At 37.5% G+C, this 22,352-nt stretch overlaps 3 protein-coding genes and 1 long non-coding RNA gene across 9 annotated transcripts; 2 read left to right on the top strand and 2 right to left on the bottom strand.

Annotated features, from left to right (window-relative positions):
* Positions 1 to 4,915: 4,915 nt before the first annotated feature.
* LOC149620950 (uncharacterized) lies at positions 4,916 to 8,437 on the top strand. Of its 6 annotated transcripts, none has more exons than XR_016375303.1 (4): positions 4,916 to 6,228; positions 6,793 to 7,462; positions 7,589 to 7,713; positions 7,788 to 8,437. XR_016375303.1 is itself a non-coding variant. In XM_089854823.1 (3 exons), the coding sequence occupies exons 2-3, from the start codon at positions 7,563 to 7,565 to the stop codon at positions 8,339 to 8,341; spliced, it is 705 nt and encodes a 234-aa protein (XP_089710949.1). In that variant the 5' UTR covers positions 5,814 to 6,228; positions 6,793 to 7,562; the 3' UTR covers positions 8,342 to 8,437. The 6 variants fall into 6 exon arrangements, 2 of the variants coding, with proteins under 2 accessions (XP_089710949.1, XP_089710950.1); XR_016375300.1 differs by having other exon boundaries at positions 5,810 to 6,228; positions 6,793 to 7,713; positions 7,788 to 7,906; positions 7,969 to 8,437; XR_016375302.1 differs by lacking the exon at positions 7,788 to 8,437 and having other exon boundaries at positions 5,810 to 6,228; positions 7,589 to 7,771.
* A 3,448-nt stretch (positions 8,438 to 11,885) lies between these two features.
* On the bottom strand, positions 11,886 to 12,582 carry LOC149620949 (poly [ADP-ribose] polymerase 1-like). Its single transcript, XM_089854654.1, has 2 exons — positions 12,458 to 12,582; positions 11,886 to 12,356 (listed from the first exon to the last, which is right to left on the bottom strand). The coding sequence occupies exons 1-2, from the start codon at positions 12,494 to 12,496 to the stop codon at positions 11,886 to 11,888; spliced, it is 510 nt and encodes a 169-aa protein (XP_089710780.1). The 5' UTR covers positions 12,497 to 12,582.
* Positions 12,583 to 13,505: 923 nt separating this feature from the next.
* On the top strand, positions 13,506 to 13,946 carry LOC149620948 (uncharacterized). The gene has a single exon (XM_089854653.1). The coding sequence runs from the start codon at positions 13,506 to 13,508 to the stop codon at positions 13,944 to 13,946; it is 441 nt and encodes a 146-aa protein (XP_089710779.1).
* Positions 13,947 to 15,890: 1,944 nt separating this feature from the next.
* On the bottom strand, positions 15,891 to 18,046 carry LOC149620947 (uncharacterized). Its single transcript, XR_016375304.1, has 2 exons — positions 17,956 to 18,046; positions 15,891 to 16,128 (listed from the first exon to the last, which is right to left on the bottom strand). It is a non-coding gene; the product is annotated as an uncharacterized LOC149620947 (long non-coding RNA).
* Between the last annotated feature and the right edge of the window lie 4,306 nt (positions 18,047 to 22,352).

The raw sequence follows: 22,352 nt of genomic DNA, 5'->3' as shown, positions 1-22,352 counted from the left end.
TCTAGCTTAATTACCAGTCGTCGGTAATCTAGCTTAATTACCAGTCGTCGGTAATCTAGCTTAATTACCAGTCGTCGGTAATCTAGCTTAATTACCAGTCGTCGGTAATCTAGCTTAATTACCAGTCGTCGGTAATCTAGCTTAATTACCAGTCGTCGGTAATCTAGCTTAATTACCAGTCGTCGGTAATCTAGCTTAATTACCAGTCGTCGGTAATCTAGCTTAATTACCAGTCGTCGGTAATCTAGCTTAATTACCAGTCGTCGGCAATCTAGCTTAATTACCAGTCGTCGGTTATCTAGCTTAATTACCAGTCGTCGGTTATCTAGCTTAATTACCAGTCGTCGGTTATCTAGCTTAATTACCAGTCGTCGGTAATCTAACTTAATTACCAGTCGTCGGTAATCTAGCTTAATTACCAGTCGTCGGCAATCTAGCTTAATTACCAGTCGTCGGTTATCTAGCTTAATTACCAGTCGTCGGTTATCTAGCTTAATTACCAGTCGTCGGTTATCTAGCTTAATTACCAGTCGTCGGTAATCTAACTTAATTACCAGTCGTCGGTAATCTAACTTAATTACCAGTCGTCGGTAATCTAGCTTAATTACCAGTCGTCGGTAATCTAGCTTAATTTCCAGTCGTAGGTAATCTTGTTAACTTAATATATATGTGTGGGGTCTTATTCCAACTTAACTTGTTAGCTAACACAAGCTTAGGTTCTCTTGTTTTTTAACCACTACGAAAATTGGACCAAATAGCCTTAACCGTGCTATTATCATAAACTGACTCTTATCCATGCTAAAATATCGCAGATTGGAATGGTTTTAAAAATTTTTAATTAAACACACTTAGAGTTAATTATAGTTAATGAAAATCGCTTAGCGCCAAGTAAAATGTTGTACCTTTCATTTAAAACCGTTTTCAAGTCTAACAAATGTATAGTTATGTCTATAAGTGCCTGGACAAAATGGCTGTTTGCGAAAAAAATCCCATGTTATTTCTATGGGAAATTTCCAGTTTTTCGTCAAAAGGGCTGATTAATTTTATGGAAATGAAAACCACCCTTAGCAACTTTATTTTTTATAAAATAAACTAATTAATGGATCTCTTTGAAATTTTAACCACATATTCAGGGCCAGAATTGTAGTTCTGTGGATTTTTTTCAAAACAGTTAATACAATACAAAAAAAAAGTTACATCCAAACAAAAAACCCTCCTTATACATTAAGAGCAGTATGAAGTCTTATCTAAGAGAGCTACCGCTCTCATAGAATTCTTACCAGTCAAGACTTATATGAACGTTTTTACTTTTGCACGCCAGATGGCGTTCAAAAGTTATATTTTTATAAACGGAAGACTTAAAGCCCGTCGAGCACGCTCGGGTGTCAATTGAAATATACCGGCCCACGAGAGGGAAACGATGAAAAATTCCCCAGGGGAATACCGGCGGTGGTTTGCTGACGTCATGCTGTGACCAAGAATCTGATACGCATGCGCGAGCTTTATAAAAAAATACCCCTAGAATATGTACTTGAGTAACTACGCTCGTGGTATGGTGGTTAGAGCCGTTGCCTTTTGCGCGGCAGAACCATGGGTGGCAGTTCGATTCCACACGAGGAAATATTTTTTTTTTAAGTTTTATTTTAATTAAGGATATTTTGAGACGAAATTCATCTTAAAATAACGAGGAAAAAGTTTTAAAGTTTTAACAAAAGTAAATTTATTATTAATACAGGCGCGCTCTATCAGGGAAGGCAGTCAAGGTGTATTTGGCCACCACGCATAGTGACTTGGATAACTAGGCTTGTGGTATGGTGGTTAGAGCAGTTGCCTTTTACGCGGCAGAACCATGGGTCGCAGTTCGATTCCACACGACGAAATATTTTTTTTTTTTTTTAAGTTTTATTTTAATTAAGGATGTTTTGAGACGAAATTCGTCTTAAAATAACGAGGAAAAAGTTTTAAATTTTTAACAAAAGTAAATTTATTATTAATACAGGCCTAAGCGCGCTATCTCAGGGAAGGCAGTCAAGGTGTATTTGGGCACCACGCATAGATGTCGCTTTTCAAAACCTCAAATCTCAAAAATCCCCGCGAATTTTTAAAACCAGCAAAACTTTGAGATTGAGGAATTTTAAAAATATAAATAAAATATTGCCACATTTTAAAAATAGGAATAAAATATTGCCACATTTTAAAAATAGGAATAAAATGGAGTCATATTTTAAAAATAGGAATAAAATAGAGTCATATTTTAAAAATAGGAATAAAATAGAGTCGTATTTTAAAAATAGGAATAAAATAGAGTCGTATTTTAAAAATAGGAATAAAATAGAGTCGTATTTTAAAAAAAGGAATAAAATAGAGTCATATTTTAAAAAAAGGAATAAAATAGAGTCATATTTTAAAAATAGGAATAAAATAGAGTCATATTTTAAAAATAGGAATAAAATAGAGTCATATTTTAAAAATAGGAATAAAATAGAGTCATATTTTAAAAATAGGAATAAAATAGAGTCATATTTTAAAAATAGGAATAAAATTGTTCACATTTTAAAAATAGGAATATTATTGTTTTAATGTGGCACTATATTATTACTAGTTTTAAAATGTTTTAAAATAATCTGAATCAGTTTTGTTTAACTTACGTAATAAAAATTAATGTTCTGTTTTAACATTCCTGTTTTTAAAATGAGATAAAGAAACTTAGGCATTCGGCGAATTAAAAGGTACCGAAAAAATTCTCGGGGGAGCGCGCTCTGGCGTGTATTAATAATGTTGGCGAGGCTTGACCGATGGGCGCGTGGTATATCGGTTAGAGATATTGAGTTTTGCTCGGCAGAACCATGGGTCGCAAGTTCGATTCACGTTTTATTTTAATTAAAGATGTTTCGGGAATCGGGACGAAATTCATCTTAAGATAATAAGGAAAAAGTTTGAAAATTATAACTTAAGTAAATTTATTGAATGATCGCGCTGTTAAAGAATTCGCAACGAGGGGATACTCACTCACTTCTATTATTGTGTTGCACACTCTAAGAAATAGAAGTGTTAAAAAGGTGTTAAAACGGTGTAAACACCGTAAAAACACCCAAATGAGAGTTTTATTACCTTGAGTTTTTAGGGGCCAATTTAAAGTGTAAATTCGGTGTAAAATAACACTATTAAAACACCGTTCGAAATTAAACATGAAAAATTATAATACTGCGGGTTTCTTAAATAAGGTCTTTCATTTATTTTTCATTAATGTTTTAATATTAAAGTCAATACAAACAGTAAAAAATTATTGAAAAACGTACTTGATAAACCTTTTTTAAAGATGATATTCATGAAAGAAAACAGTTTTATCGTTTAAATAAAATTAACAAAGAAATTGGTAATCTGGCGGTGTTGTACCTTCATAAAACTATGCTAAACGTGTTAGGCGACACTCTTACAGGTGTTAAGCGATACTCTTAAAAAACGAGACTAGGTTAGATACTGGCCTCACAGTAGGGCCAGCTTGAGAAGCCAAAGTGGGGCACTTGCTTTCGTGACATGTTTTATCATTATTTTGAGAAAAATTAGAGTACTAAATGGTTTTTTTGTAAAATCTGTAGTGCAAATTAGATTAAACGCGTTTCTGTTGCTCGAAAAACTCTTAGTGAAAAGAGATTATTAAATTTAACAAGAACGTCTATATCTACTGCTTGAATATTATAGCCCCCAAAACTAATTTAATACCCTATGCATTTGTACGAATTGAAAACTTTCTGCCTTTTTCAGAAGTTTATAAACCCGTAAAAATGACTTTATATGCAACCCTCGCTTAAAGAGGTATAATTCTGCATGTGAGAACTTTCCTCCCTATAGGTGATGAAGTTCTCTCAAGATGGAACCCTGATATGAATATAGCATTAATTGCTAATAATACTGCGGAATGGCGGATAATCAAAATTTAATTAAACAGGAAAACCATACTCGATATTTGAGTTATGCCTCATGAGTGGTCAAAATGTAGCTACTATAGTGTTGTTTACGTCATCGGTTTTCTTCTTAAGTCTACGAAAAGTACTAGATTTTCTACTACTATCCTACCAAAAAATCTCCCACTCTTAAAGGTGTTATGCGACACTCTTAAAGGTGTGAAGCGACACTCTGAACGGTGCTATGCCGCACCCTTTAAGGAGTTGTACAACACTAATATGAGAGTAAAAATTCACTTTCAGTGCGATATAAGAGTTTAAAAGGTGTTAAACTGCACCTCTGTTGCACAATTTTATACTTATCTTTGCCACAATTGCTCAAATAAGTGTTATTAAACCCTTTCAGGGGTGTAAATGAACACCTGTAACGGTGACAAATTTGGACCCATATAAACTACTTTTAAAGGTGTTAAAGCACACCCCATTTTCTTAGAGTGCACTATTAGAATAATAATAGAAGTAAATAAATTAACGTTAGAATTACGGGTAATCGTTTTAGCATAGTTACGGCTATTCACGTAAATTTTCTATACGCCTTTTAAGTTCGGTACGCTGTGGCTAATATTATGTCCATCCCTGGAAAATTTTTTGATAGTAATAATAGTAATTCGACAGTTGCCGTGCAAAAGTATTCTGTGCCCAGCCGGGCACATCTTGTTCTTCCACAGTTACTCACACTGTTCTGTTTTTTATGTTTTTCGGGTCTTTGCGAGAAAAAGCTTCCAATTTTATTAAGAGCTTTTCTTGTACATGGATACTCTTTTTGATAATCAATAAATTATTATTATATGATGAACCGTTACCGTAGAAAAGTAAATAGAACGTCTAGCAGACAGCTTTAACTTTTTCCAAAGCCCACAGAGTGACCACTGACCAGTCTGGGAAATATTTTGTTAAACTAGTCCTTTGGACCAGTGACCCTGTCTGAAATAATAAACTGGTCTCTGGACTGGTCCTAGCCTTTGTTTTCCTATAGATTTGCAATTAATAAACTGGTCCTGAGGATCAGTAACCTCCACTTCTTGAATTTAAAAACTAGTCCAAGCAATAATAAACTGGTTTTGGACCAGAGGAAGTGTGCTATTTCCCAGACTGCCACAGACTTCGTTACGATCTTTGACAGGGTGGAAAATAAGGATTTGTTTTAAGCTGGACATTGGGCCAGCGACCCCTCTAGCTTGGAATAAATAAACAGGTCCATGACCACTGACCAGGCCGCGTCGTCTGCTAAATTGAAGATGTGGATAATTACAATATATTACCTAATGTCTGGACTCTGGAAACCCTTGAATTTTCTTAGTGGTCCTGTGGACCACTGACCCCCCTCTGATTTAATTTTTATACTGGTCCAGGCAATTTTTAAACTGGTCATTTGCCCTGTGCCACCGCCTTATTTCCCACGCTGAAAGTGACCAAACAAACAGACTAGGAAATAAGACAGGTTTACAGGTCAAAAACCAGTTTATTAATAGCTTGGACCACTTTTTTTTATTCAAAACGTGAGGGTCACTGGTCACATTGACTAGTTTATTAATTCCTACTTTTATTAAAAAATGATATGGGGACCTCTTTAATTACTTTCATTTTAACATAAATTTCGATTCCAGGAGTCCAGTTGTGTATACAACCCTAAGCCGAGAGAGATTTTTTTAGAAGAGAGAACGACCACAAGTCCTGGGACCAGTAGAAAAATAAATAGGGGAAGGGTCACTGGTCTCGGGACCAGTTTCAAATTTAAGACATCAGGGGTCACTGGTCCGGAGGACTAGTTCAGAACTTCAGAAATAAACCTTATTTCCAAGCCTGCAAACAAAGACGTCTTCATTCGTCTGCTTCAAAAAAAGCTGTAAAACGTGGCATGCCGCTGAATCAGGGATAAGGGAGTCAGATGGATTGGAAATGATGATGGGCGACCTGCGGCACCATATCTCTCCCAGTGTACCTCGCGCACGCCCCTACCTTTCCGTAGGCGATTGCTAAGTGCTGCCGCGTAGCGCCATTTTATTTGAATGAGAACTAGCTTCTATTTTTGAGATAGAGGTAGCGTCCTTTACAATTTCGTCCGGCACGACCCTACCTAACCGCTGGGGATGATGGGAGGACTATGGTGCCGTAGGTGGGGGTACAAAGGCAACGCTTAAGGTATGGGGGTTTCCACTCCATTATTCTCTCCTTCAAGGCTGAATATTGTCTATTGAAAACACGTCGTTTAATGTAAATAGTAAAGTATTCATCGAGTGTTCGGAATTGGCTACTTGCAAAGGTTTTTATAATTACTTTTTTCCTTAATTTACTTTTCTGCCGAAACGACATTATAGATGTTTATTTTGTGCTGGAAACTTGGCGTTTGGGCGGAAACAGAGTCCTTTCTCAAATTCTCATCTGTTTTCTAGAAGGAAATTAGAGCTTGTTTTGGGAGACATGTGGGGTGGCATTTCCTTTAATTTTGGCATTAACTTAAATATTTCAGTTGGTGTACTCGTTTAATTAGTATTTCATCATACTCTAACGTTTTACTGTGACTGTTAAATCCATACATATTTTAAACCGTTGTTTGAAGCTCTGAAGTTAGAAAAATTGAAGATAATTGTCGGTAATTACAATTAACTATGGGTACCATCGTGATGCGTTTTAGCAATCTATCTTCTTGTAAGATGCATGGAGTTGTATTTCATTTTTGAAATCCCTTTTGGAATGTTTTATTTTGCAATAACTGCAGTAATGCATTTTTTATTTAGCGATGACTGCAGTAATGCATGTTTTTTTTTTTTTTGCTTTTGCATGGACGAAATAACCTCTAGTTCTTATTTAATTTTTATGGTTTTAGGTCAGTCGCATTGCAACAAAAGCGATAATTCCTGATGATTAGATTGAAGATTCATATCGAAAACATTTAGTTAACACTATTACTCGCTATTGAAAATTTTGAAGATTCGATACATCAAGTATTTACGCATAGGGAATACGCCCATTTATTAAAAGCCGTATTGAATGATTAAAAATGGAGCTTGCCAAACTGCCTATGATTTCGCTCCAACGCCAAGCCCTGACTAAATTCGCCTCGTTAGTATGGGTTAGTTCAATTAAAAAATCCTTGCGATATCCTTTGCGTTTTCGGTTAAACCTCGAGTCACTGAACGACGGAGCAATTGACGAATTGAAGCGTTCCAACATACCAACACTTTTTAAAGAAATTACCCTAATGATATTGAATGATGTAGGAAATGAAATATATCATTGGCTTTTAGAAATCAAAAACCACATCACTGACATTACCCTGGAACACCAACTCTCCAATTTGAGCTGGACTGTTGAAGGCTCATTAAACTCGACCCAAGATGACCAGATTACTACTAGAGAATCAAAGTGACCTCGATTTGACATTCAGTTTTTACATGGCGTGCACGTACTGTTTGGAGGATAAAATTGGGGAATTGTGGCCAAGAATCAGAGAAGAACAGCATTTAAAATATTTCCATGATAATGAATATTTGATGGTTAGATACTGGATTTATAAAGTAGGAGGGCTGCCCCCGCCGGATTATTCCTTTTTAGACCCATCTTTTTTTTACGACAATTGATGTTCAATTTTTTGTCATGGTTTTTCATCGTTTGGAATTTAGAAAATCAACTGTAAAATTTCTGTTTAATAATTTAACTGAAGAAGAAAAAATTGAGGCCTTGGATATTATTTTTAAACCATCGAATTATGCAAGCAACAACCCTCTCCAACTTTCAGAAGTATCAGGTCAGGGATATTTATTGAGTCAATTAAATTACACGCAAATGTGCGCATTAGTATCCAAATTTGACCTCCTGAAGAGTTATTGATGAACATATCATACTTCGCGTGGCCAAGAAATACGCATATTCTAAAGGCATTGGGCCATTACATTGGCAAATTGGAAGGCGCCATTGAAGCTACAAACGGCAATGATTTGGTAGAGTTTGCTGATGGCGCGTTCGAGTTTGTCAGACGCTACAACTGTAGTATTTTGTTCAGATATTGTTGGACCAGATTCCCAAGAGAAGAATTAAATAAAGTTATCGATTCAAGGTTCTTTGATGACATCACTTCTGAATTGGCTGTAAACAAAGACGCTGTGTCCATCAAAATGGTAATTGATAGCATTGAGCCCAAGAGCTATGACAAGAATTTGTTATCTCCTGATCATCTTCCCATTATCGAATCGTTGGCTGAATACGATACGGATCTGTTGAAATATTACCTCGCTCGAACTGTTGTCAGTAAGAACTTGGCCAAAAACCTCCTTAAGATATTGAAGAATTTTTACTTTCAAGATATGATGAAGGAAACCATTACTGGTATTTTAATTCAGCTTTTTCCTGAATTGGATCTTAATTGCGCAAATTAAGTTCTTAAAATGCGTGTAACTTCACTCATATTTACGTGGTTTTTTTCCTCTTCAAATTAGTGCATTTGTTTTCTAAATAAAACAAGTTGTTGAATTTTGTGCAGAGATTTTTTCTTCAAAAAAAAAACTGAGCATTTTTAAATAAGTAATTTAGAATTGTGCGCAGTTGTAGTTACATCTTAGGTTAAATCCTTAGTATCCTTACATAAATATTGTTTATTGTTTAGTGATTACACTGTGACAAGGAAAAGTTACTCCTTTTGTCAGGGGTTTTTTTTTCAAAGCATTTTTTCAAATTAACCCAAACATGGTTATCTTAGTATTACTTTCGTATTCAAGAATTTTCCTTCAAAAGCTACACAATTTTTCAAAAGTAATATAGAATTACATACTAATTTTTACCTCTCCGAGTGACGATGACGTCACGGAGAGGTATTACACTGGACGTGTGTGTGTGTGTGTCTGTCACACCCCACGTGACCGCGTTCGCAGTTTGCGTATCGGAGCAAACGTGTTCCCAATTTCCGGACTGCATTGACAGTTCCGGAAATTTGGAAAATTGTGTTTGACTCCACTGGCTATTCTATCTGAGTTCCCACACCACGAGTTTTGGTTTTCGTCCACTCCACATGGACACTAGTCTGTACTTGCTGGCTTCCAAGCACCACCATCTTCTGTTCTTCGTCAATTTCACCTTTGCCACCAGCTTCTATGCACCACCATCTTCTGTTCTTCGTCAATTCCACATTGACACCAGCTTCCATGCACCACCATCTTCAGGTCTTTGTCCATTCCACATGGACGCCAATCAGTCCATTCTGGCTTCTTTTCCTTCGTCATCGTTTGGTTTCAAGATATACGCGGCGATCGGCTAGGGTAACGAGAAACGTCTAGCCTCCCAATGGCAGGGCTTCCACCATCGGTTCACGCGAATGCGTTTTTATCTATTATTGGTTTCAAGATATACGCGGCGATCGGCTAGGGTTACGAGAAACGTCTAGCCTCCCAATGGCAGGGCTTTCACCATCGGTTCACGCGAATGCGTTTTTATCTATTATTGGTTTCAAGATATACGCGGCGATCGGCTAGGGTTACGAGAAACGTCTAGCCTCCCAATGGCAGGGCTTCCACCATCGGTTCACGCGAATGCGTTTTTATCTATTATTGGTTTCAAGATATACGCGGCGATCGGCTAGGGTTACGAGAAACGTCTAGCCTCCCAATGGCAGGGCTTTCACCATCGGTTCACGCGAATGCGTTTTTATCTATTATTGGTTTCAAGATATACGCGGCGATTGGCTAGGGTTACGAGAAACGTCTAGCCTCCCAATGGCAGGGCTTCCACCATCGGTTCACGCGAATGCGTTTTTATCTATTATTATAATGGAAACGAATCGTATATATACCCCAAATTTTGAAAAAAGCGGGCAAGAGGGGTACTCTTAACTTTAAACGTCAATATTAGCAAAGTTTCGAAAGATAATAGGAACAACTTTATTTTAAACGATTTATCTATTTTTAAAGTTATTTACTGGCGATTAAAATAATTAATATCATTTATATTTAATTAATTATTTAAGATAAACTTATTTCTATGTAATGACACAAGTGAGAGTTTATATAGAACGAGTAATGAAGATTGCATCCGAATCGAAACACTACACGCACATCAAAGTTAATATAAAGCGAGTAGGATGATAAGATCTCTTACAAAACGATAACATTTCCTTTTTGCAGAATATTAAATGGAAATATTTTAAATATTTTTCGGCATTACGATTCTTTAAGTAGTTGTGTAGCTATAAAGCTCTGTTTCATCTTAATATTCCAAGAACTTCTTTCGATATTAACATTTCAAATTTGGTGTTTACTTTTTAATTCAGCTTTACTTCATTTATATATAGTGTAATCGCATTTTTTATATTCATTATATAATATGGGTGTTAATTCTTCATCTATCCACAAGTGCTGAAACGATTGGGTCTGTGAAATAAGATACCCTAGATTTAAACTAGAAATGACCTTGTTTCGCCTTCTCTTATAGGAGGTGTTAACGGTTCAGAGTGAGCCGAAAGTTAAATACACCCTTCAGTGATACATTTAGGTCCTCATTAGAATTATTGAGGATACAAAGGAAATTGTTAAAGACCTTGGCAATATTTCGCCAATTTGAACTATGTATTTCCGGTTTTTCTCATTGGCTGTTGGACCTGTGTTTAGAAAGTAAATTCGTCTCGGCTCGGAGAGGTTTATTTTGGTTTCCCAACTTGTTTTGTTCACATTTAGTTTTCTCTTATTTAGTGATTATTGTATAAAGTTACTCGTTTTGTTGGGATTTTTTCAAAGCTTTACTCCAAATAAACGAACATGTGTTTGTAGTTTTTATTGGCCAAACAAAATTTTCAACTAATTTCATGTTCAAGAAATGTTTTTCTAAATTTACGCAATTTTAAATAAGTCCCTTAAAATTGCTATTGTACTTGTGACATTTTTTCAATAATTTTGTTTTGTACTCTTTAATGGAGACATAAATAAAAGATGGTAATCTTTGAAAGTTTTTGCGTTTTGAATTTTAATTTCGTGAAATCGAAACGCTGACACTGATAATGCAACTATCTCTATACATGTCGCTACATCGTATGATGTATATCTACGATGTGGCTATTAGTCCGACCTTCCTGTAGCTGTAGTAGTCGTTGTGCCACATTATCGCCTTTGGCAGTATAAAATTTTTCGCTCGCCTGTGAAGGGAGAAGATTGTGGTAAGGTGATGATATTTTTTCCTTTGTTTGTTTTTTAAAAGGAAGGAAATTTTAATTGTAAGGTTAAGAATTGCATTTAATTGTGCTAGTAGGGTCAAGATTTGCATTTAATTGTACTAGTAAAGCAAAGAATTGCATTTGATAGACCATTCCATTAAATACTTGCCGAGAAACCAACGCACAGGGGAAGGATCGCCATATTAGAAGAGTTGTTCTCGCTAGATGGAGCTCGCGTTTACTAAACGCGGGAGGCTAGTCCACTTACACCACGGAGCTGTATTGTGCTTACACTGCTTCTTGGCGTGAGGGAAGTAGAAAAGAAGTATTTGTTTTAAAACTTTGAAACTTTGTACGATCATTTGAAACCATTATAGGATATATCTCGCTTAACGAGAAGTAAGAGAATGGGTCATGACCATTTTGTTTTTATAAATTTATTATTTCATTGTGCATGAATAGTTTTATTTTTATTATTATTTTCTTTGTCGCGTGCATGTTTATTATTTTAGTTTATTGGTTATGCATTTGTTAGTGAGTTTATTAAAATTAAACATTAAGACCTTGGTAACTCTCAATGTCGTTTAATTATTTCCTCTCTAAAAATCCCCTAGACATACTGACCAATAGTATTTTAATCTTTATACGCTACCCCGCTAGAGAAAGTAAGGGTAACGAGCCCGGACCACGTGTTTATTCCTCTTTGTAGTGAGGGTTTCCCCTTAAACTTTTAATCGTGATCTTAGCAATATGCTAAGCGAATATTTTATCGTCGCACAACTTCGCTACACTTTCTTTATCTTCTTTAGTGGAGTGACTTCTATTTTCTTTATTTTTTCTTTGATGGCCTTTAGATCTTCAACATCGAGTGTCTTAAATCCTGGTATTTTAGAGCCATCTTTAAAAAACTCCAAAGTTTCTCTCGCTTGTACAAAGCAATCAACGTGATACCACGCTGGTAGTGGACCAAATCGTCTCGCTTTTTCACTCTGTCTGTCAAGTTTTGAAATGCGAACTTGATCTTTTACGATTGTTTCTCCACAACCTTTGCAAGATGACCGATTACTTTCGGCATATTCAGTTGAGAAGTCTTGAATTTCAATGGAGGAGCTTTTTCTCTTTGTTCCTTTAGATGGGGTTTTGCTTGAAGCAGCAGCTGCTGCTTGAGACCCACTCGAAATTTTACTCATTTTCTCTTGATCTTCCCAACGTAAAGCCTCAAAGTGTGAGATGTCAGCCTCAGTTGACACTTTAAACTTTTAGAAAAAACAAAGAAAATGGTACCAATTTGGAACCTGTTTCCACAATAAGAAATTAATGTTACTCGCGTCATCAGATGCTCAATTTTGATATTTACCTTTCCATCAAACATTCGTGACCGAACAATTGCCGCCATTCTTAGCTCATCTTTAGCTATGCTGCTTTTACAGCTTTTGCATGATGACCTGCCAATTTTGGCATATTCGGTACGCCACCGTGGACCTGGATCCACCTCTAAATCATACAAAGAGGTTTGAATAATTTAGCACAGCTTGATTATTTGGTTTACTTTTCTGGTTAATGATGTATTTAAAAACCAAAACGTTATGTACCTGATTTTAAATGACGAAAGTTTAGATGACATTGCAGAATGCATAAGTGCAAAAGCGATTTGGGATACGTTAAAAAATATACACACTACTTTCGACACGTGGCACGGACTTCTTATTTTAAAGGATTTCGTTAACACCGGAAAAGGTCAAAATGAAAGTATTGGAGAATACCTCACTAGAAGAAGTGCTCTGTACCATAAAGTAAGCCACTCTGGTTTTGTATTTGAGGAAGTAGTCTTGGCTGGTTTTGCCGTTCTTGGACTACCGAAAGAGTATGAATTTCTTGTCAGAAGTTTACGAATTGATAAAAATGACCTTGATTTATCAACATTGAAGTCGAAATTACTCGAGGAAGAGAGAAGGCTTGAATCTACGAACCAGTATAGAAGAAGTGTGAAAGAAGAAGACGACAGTAACTCCGCTATGGCTGCACAAAGTAACTACAGACATTCGAACACAGGACGATATAGCAGAGGCAGAAGTACAGTACGTGAAAATAGAATGCATAGGTCCAACGGCAGCAGAAAAAAACGTGGAAAGTATAGTTGACCTCACAAAATCCCACGCTAGACTGCGATGTTATACTTGTCTAGAATTTGGACGTATAGCGAGAAACTGCACACGAGAAGAAGACGAAAAGAATGGAAAGTACAAAGCGACTTCCGTAAAACATGAGGCGACATATGTAAGCAAGAGACTAGAAAATTCTATCAGAGCAAACCCAACTATATCACACGCGGCTCTCACTGCCATAAGACATGGACATGCTTCGTCCAATGGTCGTTGGATGTTGGACAGTGGATCACTGATCATATGACGTCAAGCTGGAAAAATTTCATTACCTTCAAGGAAAAAAGTGCTACTGTAGATGTGGCAGGGGGTGGAGTATTAACTGCAACTGGAATTGGAGACGTGCAAATCGAGTTATCGGCAGAAAATGGAGGTTGCACCCTAACTTTGGCAAATACGTTGTACATCCCGGAGCTTGAGAGAAATTTGCTATCAGCAAGCCAAATCACTGATAAAGACGCCAGCATCTTACTCGACAAACATTCCGCGACGATAGAAAGAAAAGACGGAGCACAAATAGCAATAGGACGAAAAGAACAACGACTCTATTACTTTCATGAAGTACAACCGAAGAAGGTTGCCAACAAAGCCATGTCAAAGACGCTAGAGTTATGGCACCAACGTTTGGGTCACTTACATGTTACGGCTGTTAAAGAAGTGTCAAACAAAGTAATATACAACTAGACGTCATGGAAGAGAAGATCTATTCCAAATGCGAAACATGCATGGAAGGAAAATTGAAAGCTACTCCTTTCCCGAAGAAAAGTTTCACTAGAGAAGAAAAACCCTTACGATTGGTTCATACGGACGTTTGTGGTCCTATCACGCCAATATCGAAGGGAGGCAAGAAATACTTCGTGACCTTTATAGACGACTATTCACGATACACGGAGGTTTACTTGATTACTTAAAAGAGCGAAGTTGAGGAGAAATTTGACGTGTATAGACGAAAAGTAGAAAATGCTCAAGAAACGAAGATATAGAAGAGGAAGAAGAAATGGAAGAAGATAACGCATCATTGCAACCCCTAGAAGTACAGGAACAACCTTGTGAAATAAAAACAAGATCGGGAAGACAAATTAACCCACCTACTTGGACGAAAGACTACGACATGAGTGAAGACCCAACTTGTTCAAAAGCTCTTCGAAACCCGACTATGTTGGCTAACATAGATATAGCACGAGTTGATCCTCTAACCGCAAATGAAGCTCTATCGACGAAAGAAAGTGGAGAATGGCGAAACGGTATGATGGAAGAAGCAAAGAATTTACTTCGAAAAGATTCCTTCCAGTTTCTAGCTCGACCAAAGCAAAGAAAAACCGTGAAAGGAAAATGGATATTCAAAACAAAGTATGATGAACAAGGCAATTTGTTCAATCCAGGGTGTTCCGAAAATGGTGGTAGGACCGAAGTACAATAAATTGTATGTTCGATTTTGACTCAATGTTCCATGGGATTTCACCCTAAACAGTGTTTTATGGATGACTCCTTAAATATCATTATCTTTTATTCTTCTGAATGAAATTTAAGGGGTCATGTGTAAAACTCGACTCAAAATCGCTTCGGCCTTACACCACCCCCTCTGGAACACCTTGTTCAATTAGCAAGGTTATTACAGATTTTCGTGAACTGAATTATATTTCACAATTCTTACCTCAACTAGAGAGTTAATTCCGTGGAAAAGAGTTGTTACTCTAAAATCCTTTGATTTCAATAATTTAGCTCCATCAGGAGCATTGGTCACAAACTTTTTGGCCCATTTTCCAGAAATTTGAAGGAACTTTATCCAGGATTCAACCTTTTCTAAGATTAAAACCACATCCTCCGAAAATTCAATTTTTTCACAAAAGGCTCTAAAAACCTCTGATGGTAGGCAAGGTGACACGTTCCAGGCATGTTCCCATTCGGTGTCGTTACAGCCAAGATTAAATAAATTTTCCATGGTTTGTGTTTCTTTGAAATTGAAATGTCAAAGTTAAATGACAGAGGCAGTAGTCTCTCAAAGTTCATTTGCATTTACCATGTTCGGCTAAAAAACCACCAAAACATGGCCAAGGTCTATTTAAATTAAAACTGCGCGATGCATCTAATGCATCGAAATCCAGTGCTGCAAAAACCTGTGAACGCATGAAAATAATTTTTTGTAAAAATATTGTGATCAAGTTTAAACTCAAAGTAAGACCCGTAACAGTAAGCAAGAAGTGTCGAAATATCAATGTTTCCAACATAATCAAATCAATAATGTTGAATGCGTTATTTCAATTCAGAAGTTGTAGATTTTCGTGTATTTAACGTGAATAAGCCAGTTATCTTTTTTTTACCCGCCTGCTATGGTAAGCTCCATGAGGAAGATCATCTATTGTCCCACAGTTCGAACTGCCTTTTCAAGAATAAATGCCATACGAGTCAAACACTTCTACAGGCATTTTGAAGTTTTTATCTATTTAAGCTATTATTTACGCTATAGAAGTATATATTTTCAAAAATCTAGTCTTCTGAGATTATTCATATTAAACAACATTATTTTAACCTACAATTCCTAAATACCATCTGGGATAATAAAACTACCATGCATGGAACTATTTTCAAAATATAATATTTCAACATTTCCTGACCTCCTTTAAATTTCTGAGATTCATTTAAAGCACTTCACATTACTAAAACATTAAAATACCTCGGTGACATTGATTTGAGCATTTTGAAGCATTGTCAAAAGTTTTTCCTCAAAATTGGTTTCGTCGCCGATGAAACCAAGAATGGCTGTTTTTATGCACCATTTGTCGTCAGTTGAATGACATGACACTTCAGTCATCCCACCCCACCGAAGAAGTGTTATTTGAACGTGAGGGCATTTTTCGAATCCAGACTATAAATAAAGTTGACCCACATTAAAAAAATTGGGTACATTTTATGGATCAATATCCTGACATACAATTTGCGGCATGAAATCTTTCATGGTTTTATGCAAAACATCTTCTAACTCTGTAGACGTCGGTACGTGGACGCATTGGGCATGGGAAGTCTATTCGAAATAAAAGTTTGACAGTTAGATATTTTCAACGTAAATCGATAAATATTATCAGAAGTGAGATGAGACTAGAAGTGAAGGGCTCTAGCATTCCTGGCACTAGTGAACAAATTTGAGGATTTTATGCCGCTTCCACCGCGCCTACACTACTGAGAAAAAAATTGGTCGAGTTCCAAAAATAATTCCTACCCCCTTCCCTTCAACCTAAAGCGGCGGAACACGGACCATTCTCCTTGAATCTAGTTCGGCCGTCTACCACCGCGAGCGTCTCACGTTTTGGAGGGGAAATTCCGAAACCGCCACCAGAGGGCCAACCGTTGGTGTGTTATCAAGAATATTCACTTTCGCCGAGTGAAGAATTTGGTTAGCTCAGTACTTCTAGTCTCATCTCACTTCTGATATTATTTTAACCTTGACGTGTCGCTCCAAATTTGAACCTGCACTCTGATGAGTTTGTAACTTTTTTTCGCAAATTTTGCACTGAACAATAATATTTTTCGATTCCAGTCCAGTGGTGGACAATGCATGACCCAAGTAAATGAAATGGTCTTGGATATTGCATACACCAACTCCTTGCCTACTAAATTTCTCAGCGAAGGAAGCCACGATTTTAAAGTTGCGCCTTCTGAGTACGTAGCGGAGTCAGAATTATCAGGGAATTCAGTTGAGGAATCCATTAACATATCTAACGAAAATATCTAATTAGTTACATTAACCATCCTTAATAACTTTGAAGGTGAAATTTAAAAATTCATATATCAGTGTATATCTGAATTGGCTTTCATTAGTGGTCACCCCCTCCCATTTTCCAGTTTAAAAGATAGTTTCACACCAATGAAGCCACTCTCGGAGCCTTTCAAAAATAACTGACATTTGAAGTGAATGAAAAGCACTTCATTACACAATTTTGATAGTATTGACTTAGAATCAAATTATAAACATATTTTTAGGATAAAATCACCCAAGCTACAAAATGCTATTTTAAGCGCGCTTTAGAAATCTTTTTAGTTTCTTCTTAGCTACAAGGTATCGATGGGATTAATAGTTTTACCTGAGTAGTAGTGGTAGTAGTAGTAGTATTAGTAATTTAGTAAGGGGCGTTGGCGAAATTTGATTCTCTTTGCCAAGCAGCCATGGAAAAATTATTCCCTCTGACCGGTATATTAGGGGATATTTTACTAGAAGTATATTTATTGTAGCGAGAGTACGTAAACGATGTGGCTTAATTATGGGCTAGACCATCTTGTTATAGGTATATTTTGAAGTAGATTTTTTAACCTTCAAACGATTTGAGGCTTACCAGAGACTTCTTTTTTGTGCCTTTCTTCTTCTTTATGTTTTTCGCCCCATAGGGGTATTTATTTTCTTCCTCAAACGTAATATTAAATCATCATTCGCTAAAAATTAGAAATCAATAAATTTGATAGATAAAGTTTTTTTAGAATATCTTTCAGATGTCCCTTCACGTTCTCGCTTATGCGCATTTCCTAATTTCTCTAGGAGGGTGTCCACTTCTGTTTTCCGTTTCTAAACGAGTTAAATACTTTTAAATTTCTTTCGGTGTAACTGTCCATCCATAAGAAACCCAATTTTTTATGATCATATCATCAGGTTTAAGATAACAGATTTCCAATCTTGTTTAAAACGTAGCCACAAATTTCTTACTTTTGCGGTTGATTTTGAAAGCCAACCATTTTCCAGTTCCTCATCCAAATACGCGTTAGTGGAGTCAGACATTTAAAAATTCCTAGTTTAAGTATAAAACCTAACCTTAACGCGTTTTTAAATAAAATGAAAATTACACGTGAATTTAATAACCAGCTGTCACACATTCAATGCACGCGAAAAAACAAGCATACAAACCACGTGAAGAATTAAGAGTACATTTCCTCGAAGATTAAGCTCGTGTATTTCAAAATAAGTTAAAATTTATGGATATTTTGTAACGGATTTTTCAATACAGGAAACAAAACAGTAATTCAGGTAAGTTTTATCATTCTATTATCAATTTTAGTTTATTGTAAGTAAAATTTTACAGAACACGCCACGCTGCATCTAACATTACTCGGAGCTCTTAAGCTTTTCAACATATTATCAAATTTGACTTCATTAAGGGCTACCGTGATACCTTTTAAAATGGCTCTATACACTGATGAGGATTTCAAAAACAAGTTTAATCATGGCAACTATGGACTTTGCAACATTCAGGAACACTTTGAGTATATTGGACACGTTTCATCAGATCATGGTTCGAAAACCAAGAAAGTTAGAGCCAAGTGTCTTTTTTGCGGGATAGTCATTGCTAGTTGCCATTCATCTTCTTGCAACTTGGAACGTCGTGCAAAGGTTTAAATTACCTATTATTTTTGTGTTTTTTGGTAATGCTTGGTTCTGTGGCTTATGATGGTTTGATGTGAAATTTCAATAGACTGTTCATGGCGCTTCCTTCAATTTCAAAGCGACGAGCAATAAACGTTCGATGTGGGATAAACAGAAAGACGAAGAACCTAAAAAGGTTAAACTATGGCCATTGAGATCAATAGAAAACCAGTTGCATCGTAAAAGTCTGGTGTATATGGTAGCAAAAGACCACGCCCCATTTTCAACTGTGGATGTGGAAAAAGTTGGCTTCCGCGAAGTTTGCAAATCATTGAGTGACAACCAAAACAGAGAAATATCTCGTAGAACTTTGGTTCGTGATTTAGACAAGGAATCTGCTAGTCTTCAACCGCTGTCGATGGTAATTTATTAAACTGAAATTAGTCGCAAACATTACATTGGAAATGTAAAATTCAAGTAGTTCAAAGGTTTTTTTTCCAACGTTATATAATGTTTTAAGACAAGTTGGATGTAAGGAAATTCACCAAACGTTAGATATTTGGAGTAGTAGGGCGCGTGATTCAGTCTTAGGAGAGTTAGATGCCAATTTATCGACGACAAGTGGTATTTGTTGCTATAAATAGCAATGTAATGTTATCATTTGATCAGTCTCACTTCACTCACTCACTCGTGTAATAAACAGTTTGTTAAGTTTATTTGGTCTCTCTTCCTTATGGATTATTTCTTTAATATAAGTTAGCTACAAGGCTATGAAAATCTATCAGGTTATGGGCTCAGCCACGGATAAATACTTATGGTAAGGAAAGTCGGGTACCAGTTAGTATAGTAGTATAACTAGACTTAGTCTTCGGTCAACACGTACAAGATGGCTTCAAGCGACTTTAAATCTCTTGTCACGAAGTTGAACAATACTAACTATCAACTATGGAAATTCAAAATGAAGATGGTACTGACCAGAGACAATCTATGGGAAGTCGTAGAGAAAGCAAAACCTACGTCGGAACCTCCTGCTGACTGGGATAAGAGAGACAAGCAAGCCCAAGCTGCTATAGCACTGTCTGTGGAAGACGATCAACTAATTCATATTGTTCACGAGAAGACTGCCCGTTCCATGTGGAAGACACTTCAGAAGTTACATGAGCAAGCGAACATCACTAGCAAATTATTCCTGCTACGGAAGATGTATCAAATGCGCTTCAAGGACGATGACCAAAGTATGCAAGACCACATAGGGTCCATGTTGGAGATCGTCGAGAAGTTACGGGGAATCGGAGAAAAGTTGCCTGATACACACGTCGCTGCCATGCTACTCTGCAGTCTACCGGAATCTTACAATGTCTTGGTCACAGCCCTCGAAGTGAGACCGGAAGCAGATCTGACATTAGACTTTGTGAAAGCGAAAGTACTGGACGAATTCAATCGACGTCAAGAGACTAGAGCAGCTTCCTCTAGGAATGACACAGCGTTGCAGACTTCAAGTCAAAGCAAAGGTCGAAGATTCAATTATCAACGGCGTCGTCCAAGCAGAGGAGTCTGTTATCATTGTAACAAGCCAGGGCACTATATGAAGGACTGCCGAGGTTACAAAGATAAGCTGGATCGAGAACATGCTGCATCCCGAAGTGAGCGAAGTAAAGCAGCGGTAGAAAAGAGAACGAGCGGGGAGTATACAGCCTTCAAGGCTTCGAATGGCTCACAAGCGAACTCATGGTATGTGGACTCAGGGGCTACCAGTCACATGTCCAGCGATCGGAAGAATTTCAAATTCATAACGCCGAAATCAGAGAAGATTCATCTCGCCGACGACTCAATCATAATGGCGGAAGGGATTGGCGATGGCATGATTGACTGCCTCGCTCCAAACGGAGAAGTACATAGCATAGCTGTGAAGAACATCCTTTATGTTCCAAAACTAGGAGGCAGCTTACTTTCTGTACACCGTTTGACGCAGACAGGACACACTGTTATCTTTGAAGGCGACGAATGCAGAATCATGGAAGGTCAAAACGTTGCAGCTTTCGCCAAGATGGATGGATTCCTTTATCGACTTCAAACCAAGCAAATAGCAGAAGTTGCCAGCAACTCGCATACAGCCGATTGCATTCACCTCTGGCATAGACGGCTAAGGCATCGGGACATAGATGCCGTGAAGTCTCTTTCATCGAAGAATCTTGCCGATGGTATCAAGCTATCCGAATGTCAACGGAAGCTTATTTGCGAATGTTGCCTAAAGGGAAAGATGACAGCTAAACCATTCCCAACATCTACATCGAAGACCAAGGAGCCAATGGAACTAATCCATACGGACGTATGCGGGCCAATGCCGACAGTGACACCTGGCGGTAATCGATACATACTAACATTCATCGATGACTACTCAAGATTTACACAGCTCTATCTGATGAAGACCAAGAACTCCGTTCTAACTGCATTCAAGGATTTCATTGCATCCGTAAGGACCAAATTCGGAAGATACCCGAAAGCTCTTCGATCAGACAATGGTGGAGAATATATCAGCCATGAAATTGAAGATTATCTCAAGGAACTTGGCATCGAACACCAGTTGACCGTACCGTATAATCCACAACAGAACGGAGTTGCGGAACGCAAGAATCGATCTTTGACGGAAATGGCCAAATGCATGCTGTTAGACGCACAACTCGAGAACCGTTACTGGGGTGAAGCTGTCACGACCGCCGCCTATCTTCAAAATCGTCTGCCAACAAGAGCCATTGACGTAACACCTTATGAGCTTTGGAGTGATTCAAAGCCACGTATTGGACACATCCGTGTATTCGGAAGTAAAGCCTATTCGTACATTCCCAAGGAGAAACGAGTAAAATTCGGAGACAAAGCTTTTAAAGGAGTCCTGGTCGGATATGGCTTAGCAAGGAAAGGCTATCGTATTCTCAATCCTGAGACTGCCAAAGTTCACTTCAGCCGTTCTGTCTCTTTCGACGAAGGAACAGGAGACAACACCTTTGAAGAAAGCATCATATCAGAGCCAGAAGGGGAAAAGGAGACTAATTGAGCTGACTCCTTGATCACGTCACATCCGAAAAAGGAACAATCAGAATCATCATCTGATGGAGAACAAGAATCTGAAGAAATACCATCAGTTCCTATTCTTCCAAGACGATCGGAAAGGGATAATAAGGGCATTCCACCAAAGAGATTGACGTACAAGGCAACGGTTCAATATCCTCGCGAACCAAGCTCATGGAAGGAACTCGCCGACTTAAATCCAAGAGAAAGGAAGAACTGGACAGATGCTGCTAAAGAAGAAATATCATCTTTACATGAAAGAGGAACCTGGGAATTAACAGACCTACCACCAAATCGGAAGGCCATTGGTTGTCGTTGGGTTTTCAAAGCCAAACATGATCAAAATGGATCACTCAGCAAATATAAAGCCCGATTAGTCGCCAAAGGCTATTCTCAGAAGTTTGGCGAAGATTTTGACGAGACGTTTGCACCTGTCGTGAAGTACGAGACCGTACGACTTCTACTCAGTATCGCCGCAGCCAAGAACTTACCGGTCAAACACTATGACGTCAAAACCGCATTCCTGCATGGAGACATAGTCCAGGACCTGTATATGGAACAGCCTCCGGGTTTCATCCAACCTGGAAATGAAGAGAAGGTCTGCAGACTCAAGCGCAGCTTATACAGATTGAAGCAATCTGCAAGGGCCTGGAACGCCAAAGCCAATCAAATTCTAC

Source organism: Phalangium opilio, unplaced genomic scaffold, assembly GCF_054372755.1.
Source record: "Phalangium opilio isolate 3A_F unplaced genomic scaffold, DU_Popi_V2 ptg000209l_1, whole genome shotgun sequence".
Lineage (NCBI taxonomy): Eukaryota > Metazoa > Arthropoda > Arachnida > Opiliones > Phalangiidae > Phalangium > Phalangium opilio.
Note: the sequence above shows the minus strand (reverse complement) of the source record. Positions and strands in the feature narration are given on the sequence as shown.